The sequence below is a fragment of the Larus michahellis genome, chromosome 19 (genome assembly GCF_964199755.1).
Source record: "Larus michahellis chromosome 19, bLarMic1.1, whole genome shotgun sequence".
Classification (NCBI taxonomy): domain Eukaryota; kingdom Metazoa; phylum Chordata; class Aves; order Charadriiformes; family Laridae; genus Larus; species Larus michahellis.
The window spans coordinates 7,784,116-7,790,115 of NC_133914.1; the positions used below are offsets into that span (position 1 = coordinate 7,784,116).

A 6,000-nucleotide genomic window follows, 5' to 3' on the forward strand; every position below is an offset into this window, starting at 1 on the left:
AAGAGCCTGGCCCCATCCTCCTGACACCCACCCTTTAGCTCTTGCTGAGCATTGATGAGATCCCCTCTCAGCCTGCTCTTCTCCAGCTGAACAGCCCCAGGGCTCTTGGCCTTTCCTCAGCACAGAGATGCTCCAGGCCCCTCAGCATCTCCACAGCCCTTTGCTGTCCCCTCTCCAGCAGTTCCCTGTCCTTCTTGACCCGGGGAGCCCAGAACTGGACCCAGCGCTCCAGATGTGGCCTCCCCAGGGCAGAGCAGAGGGGGAGGATGACCTCCCTCCACCTGCTGGCCACGCTCTTAATGCCCCCCAGGAGACCATTGGCCGTCTTGGCCACAGGGGCACATTGCTGGCTGGTGGATGTGTATCTATATACGTGTGTGTGTGTGGCTGAACACATACATATAGTGTATGGGAGGGGGCAGATCATCACACAAGGGAAATCTGGGAGAGTCAGAAGTACGGCAGCGCTTTGTACCAGCTGGACTTTTGTGCTAAGAAAAACATCCCCGTAAATCCTGCCTGTACCGTGTTCAGGCTGGGGATCCTGCTACTCAGAAAGAAACCAAGGGGAAGACGTGGCGGCCCCGTGAAAGCTCCAGGCAGCGCTGCCTTTGTGCGCACGGGGAGCTCAGCTCAGCTGGATTTGAACCCTAGCGCCGAAAACACAAAACCATGTTCATCCTGGAGTCTTAATATTCACCCCGTAGCAAATTTCTCCTGGGAAGAAACATGTTCCAAGTGGAATTCATTGAGTGCGATGCTGCGAAACTCCTCTGTTTCCTATAAAAAGGGGTTTCTGAAGGCTCTGGTCCTTGTGCTTGTCTTTAAGTGTAAAATAGCCGCAGACGTACCGCGTGGGGTTTGTACAGTTAAAGCTACGCAAATTTTGGCAGCTCCACGTCCCAGTTCCTGCCGGACTTTGTCTTCCCTCTGCTTTCTGACTGAGTCCGTTTTTTTGGTTTTTTTTGTTTTTTCGTTTTTTTTTTTTTAAATTGGTTCTATTTTAGAATCGCTCGTAAATGAAAAGTGTTTTGTTTTAATTATGCCAGAGCGTGCTCAGCTCCTCCACGGGATGAAAGCCCCTTGCATTGGCAATCCTGGGAAAGCAGGGGAGATCTCACCAAGTGAGACCTAACTGGGCATCAACGCAGCACGGGATTTTCTGTTGTTGGAGGCTGTGATTTTAATTTTGCATTTATAAGTCCATTAACATTTTCTTCATGGAAACCCATCCTCTGGGAAGCTCTGGACCAAGCCAGGACCAGGTCAAGGGAAGGAGCGGAAAACTCGCAGATGCCAACTGCAAAGCTGTTCTCTGGATGTTTCAAGCTCCGTGATCCCTCCCCTCCTGAGCCTCAGGGAGGGCACGTCTGGCTCAGCTGTAAGGCATCAGATACTTTTGAAAGCTGTGACGTGGAAATCGGCTGTGCTGGAGACGAGATGCTCCACTGCTGCTCTGCAGCTGCTGGAACTTTGCTTAGAAACTCCAGAAATTTGCTTTGCTGCAGTGGGGGTCTCCCTGGGCTTGCAGGGTTTGGTCCCTTCCCTCTTTCTTCAAACCTTGGCCTGAGGGCTGTGTGCGCTGTGGCAGGGCTGCTCTCAGCGTCAGCGCGGCCGCTCCCAGGACACTGCCCCTGCGGCGGAGTGACGATGCCTGTGAGAGAGAGAGAGAGAGTCCCCCCTGTCGCGGGCGGAGTGATTAACTTCACTTGTAAGAGAGTAGTGAAATGTTTATTAACATAAAGCAGTGATTTAACAAAGTTAGCAGTGAATGCGACAGTGTTTTACGAGATTCGATGCCAGGGTACGCTTGGTTATTTACTGCATAGAGGCCAGGGTCAGACAAGCCGTCAGGGAGACCCTCCCGTTGAGTCCCGAGGTTTGGAAAGGACGCCCCGGCTTCCTAAACTCCTTCTCAGAGAGGAGTCTGGGTGCGGCTGGATCCAGTCCTAGTCCCAGACTTGGTCGACGGTTTATGTCTAAAGGATTAGATATGTGCAATCAATCCTTGTATCACTTAGCGAAGATTTCAAAGTTTAGCATGCTGTTAGTCGCTGACCGAGAGTCTGTTGCGGCAAGGAATCTCTTGACCTGGAGGAGCAGAACCTTAAGCGAGCGTCCCCACTCAAGGGGAGATCCCGTCGCGCAGCCTGCTGCTGTGCAGGAGAGCTCAAAGGGCTCTTGGGCTGTCCGCTATTTATGGAGTAAGAGCGTTGACCTGTAGCCACATTCGCATGGGAACAAGATACCGAGGTTCCCACTCCAGACAGGGTTTTGGTTATGTTGCCAGCCATCCCCCACAGCCCAAGTGCAACTCATCACAACTCCCGCTGATGGCCATGGCTTGAGCAGGAGCTGGGGGGGAAAAAGGGGAAAAGGGGAGAGCACACCGCCACATCCCCTGCACCGCCGCTGCCTCAGTCCTTCCACTGACCCGGCTGTTTCCTCCCTGCCTCCCTTCGGGATTTGCTGACCGGCTGGACATGGCTGCTGGCTCTTTATCGCCCAGCAGATTTCCCACCGCTGACTCGGGGGTCTGGGGCTGAACCCCCGTGCTGCAGGCAGGGCGGGATGCAGGGATGCCCGCGCTGGGACACTGCAGTTATCATAGAATCACAGAACGGTTCGGGTTGGAAGGGACCTTAAAGGTCATCAAGTTCCATGGCACAGGCAGGGACACCTCCCACCAGCCCAGGTTGCTCCAAGCCCCGTCCAACCCGGCCTTGAACCCCTCCAGGGATGGGGCAGCCACAGCTTCTCTGGGCAACCTGGGCCAGGGGCTCACCGCCCTCACAGCCAAGAATTTCTGCCTGTTATCTAATCTCAATCTCCCCTCTTCCAGTTTGAAGCCATCACCCCTTGTCCTATCACTACATGCCCTGGCAAACAGCCCCTCCCCAGCTTTCCCGGAGCCCCTTTAGGGACTGGAAGGGGCTGGAAGGTCTCCCCGGAGCCTTCTCTTCTCCAGGCTGAACCCCCCCCAGCTCTCTCAGCCTGTCCCCACAGCAGAGGGGCTCCAGCCCTCCCAGCATCTCCGGGGCCTCCTCTGGCCCCGCTCCAACAGCTCCGTGTCCTTCTGCTGTCGGTGCCCCAGCGCTGGAGGCAGCACTGCAGGGGGGTCTCCCCGAGCGGAGCAGAGGGGCAGAATCCCCCCCCTGGCCCTGCTGCCCACGCTGCTGGGGATGAGCCCAGGCTGCGAGGGGGTTTCTGGGCTGGAGGTGCTCATGTTGAGCTTCTCATCCACCAACACCCTGAGTCCATCTCCTCATGGCTGCTCTCAATCCATTCTCCACCCAGCCTGGATTTGGGCTTGGGATTTCCCCGACCCACCTGCGGGACCTTGCACATAAGGACTTTATGTGAAACCCGCCTCCGCTGCTCTCACACCCGCGTGTGCTGCTTCAGCCGTCGTCGCTTTGGGCACGGCCTGGCTCCGCGGGCAGGGTTGGGGCTTACAAGGGTAGTCACGAGGGTTGTTGTTTCCCCTCCTTGCAGGAGATTGACGGGAAAGCGCTGCTCTTGCTGCGGAGTGACATGATGATGAAGTACATGGGGCTGAAGCTGGGCCCAGCCCTGAAGCTCACTTACCACATCGACAAGCTAAAGCAAGGCAAGTTCTGAGAGGACGCTTGGCAGGACGGATCCTGGAAGCTCCGCTCCTGGCCATCCATACCCGCGCTCGCCTGACGACAGGTACGCATGCACACACACCCATTTTACGCCGCAGACGGACACCTCGCCGACATCCCGGCCCCGCTGCAGGGGTCCGGCCGCCCGCCCGCCCCTGCGCCAGCAGCCAGGCCCCGGCGGGCGCTCGGGAGGAGGCTGCGCACGGTTGGCCCCGGGGCTTCGCACCAGACTCGAGTCGCCAGCGCTCCTCCACGCACTCCCGGTCCTGCTTCCCTGGGATGGCGCAGCGGCTCTGGGCAGAGCCCACGGGGACCGGACGCTCCCGACAGCTCCTTTCCCTTGGCTCAGCGCTCCCGGCCTCGCCTGCTCGGGGCAGCCCTTGGCTCCCGTCCCCTCGGAGGGACGGTGGGCCGGGGGGGCTGGATGCTTTGCGCTTCACCAGTACCTGTCTGGGAGGGGGACGGTGCCCCCGACCCGCACTCGGCCCCCGTAGCACCGCACCGAGCTCAGAGCAACGCCTGCCCCGTCCCTGTCTTCCACACCGGGGGAGCCCGGCTGCCCGGCCCGGGGCCACTCACCTCCCGAGCTCTGCCTGCCCCTCCGCTCCTGGCCTTCCTCCGGCTGGGGACACCGGTCGGGGATGGAGACCTTCCTATTTATTTCTGACCCGGGAGGCCGCGCGGCGGCACGTGGCGCTGCCCGGGAGCATGGAGCGAGCTGCTGGAGAGGCGAGGAGCGTGGCTGGGCCTGGCGTGCCCGGGGCAAGGACGGGCCTGGGTCGGCGTCAGAGGCTGGCTGGATGCTGCAGGACTCGACTGATCCTTCTCTTTTTTGTTTTTTTTTGAGGTTTTTTTTTTTGAGGTTTTGGGTTTTTTTTATAAGGAGTTGTCTGTTTAAAATGATGAAATGATTTTTCTACCTGTTGTTGGACTCACAGCTCTTGGAGATTTTTAGACAGAGATGCAAAGGTTCGTCTTCCCAGGGGCCCTCCCGGTCCTCTGGTGTTTCGGTCCGTCCCAGCTCAGCGTGTGCGAGAGGGTGTTGGGTCTGGCGAGTCAGAGGATCCCGGTGTGGTGACCTGTCCCTGCGCTGCTCTTCCTGCGAGGGCTTTCCCCTGCCCGGGGGCACCTGTTTGTTTCAGACAGTCTAATGTATTTATTTTTGATGGCACTTGAGCGGTAACCCGCTTCCTAGACACGTTACTGCAGCTGCAAGAGGAGCATCGGAGCGGAGGCCACCCAGCCACGCTGCTGCGGCCCCTGGGCAGCGGCTGTGGGGACAGGGGCCGCCCGTCCCCTCGAGCGTTGCCTGCCCCAGCCTGGGATGAGCCGGGGATGGGGGGACGGGAGCGGCGGAGGCGAGGGCTGCCCCACACACGCACCCACAGCTCCCGCTCCCTTTCTGCGATGACCAAAGGGCTGGGACGGGGATCCCCCACTGCAAGCACTTCCCCCTCCTGTCGTCAGCTCACCCTCTGCGCACCCAGAGCAGCGTCCCGCACCCCGTCCCCGCCTCCGCCTGGGCCCCGGCCAGCAGCAGAAGGGGCCTGTGGGGAAGGACCCTCCGGTCTCTTGCACTGGGTCAGGTTTACCCCTAAGGGGAATAATTGCAAAAAAAAAGAAAAAAAAAATACCCCAAGCCCCAAAGTAATAAAAAGGCTTTTTGTCTGTGCTGCAGCCCCTGCTGCGGCGTGTGCTCGGGGGGAGGTGGGGCTCCGGCCCCGTTGCCCGCAGCATCGGCCCCGGGGACGCCCCTCGTTTCCACCCGACGCTGATCCCGCTGCAGACAGGTCCCCGTGCGGGGTCAGCCAGTGCTTTCCTCTGCACTTATTTTACGTTGATTTGTTTATAAATAAAAGGATAACTAAGTTCCTCCCCGCTGGTTGTGTGTGCACTGATGGGAGCGCTGGGCTGGGCACCGGCAGCGTCACCCTGGCCCCAGGGGGTGCTGGGGGGCGCAGGGACAGGCCGTGGAGCGTCGCCTCAGGACGGCAAAGCCCTGCTCGGCTCCTGTGGGAGAGCTGGGGCAGAGCGGGGCTGAGGAAACAAACCAAGACAGCAATGTGGTGACGCGATGGATGGGGGCTCACTGGCGGGGACAGCGAGGAGCAGTGGGCCCCCCCCCCACCGCACCCCCCAGGCTTCTGCTCTTTGCAGCGCCGCCTCTCAAACGCCTCCAGCGTCACTTGGTCCCGTCCAACGCAGCTGGTTGCTGCTCTCCAGGATGTTTTTTTCCCCGGGAACATCCCTGTCGGAGGCACTGCAGGCCCCTGTGCTGCAGCGCACGCGTGGTGGAGAGGCTCCATGAACACCACCCCCCTTCCAGCGCCGCTTGGAGCCCAGGAGCGGCAGCAGGGGGGGGCAGAGGCTT

General features: G+C 59.6%; 1 protein-coding gene across 12 annotated transcripts in view; it reads left to right on the forward strand.

Annotated features, from left to right (window-relative positions):
* The window catches only part of SCMH1 (Scm polycomb group protein homolog 1), an 81,685-nt gene extending 76,178 nt beyond the window's left edge, over positions 1-5,507 (forward strand). For all 12 annotated transcript variants that reach the window (XM_074562701.1, XM_074562711.1, XM_074562707.1 and 9 more), the window contains one exon: positions 3,496-5,507. In XM_074562701.1, the coding sequence (XP_074418802.1) occupies positions 3,496-3,621 (126 nt within the window). In that variant the 3' untranslated portion in view covers positions 3,622-5,507. The remainder of the gene's footprint in view (positions 1-3,495) is intronic.
* Positions 5,508-6,000: the final 493 nt, after the last annotated feature.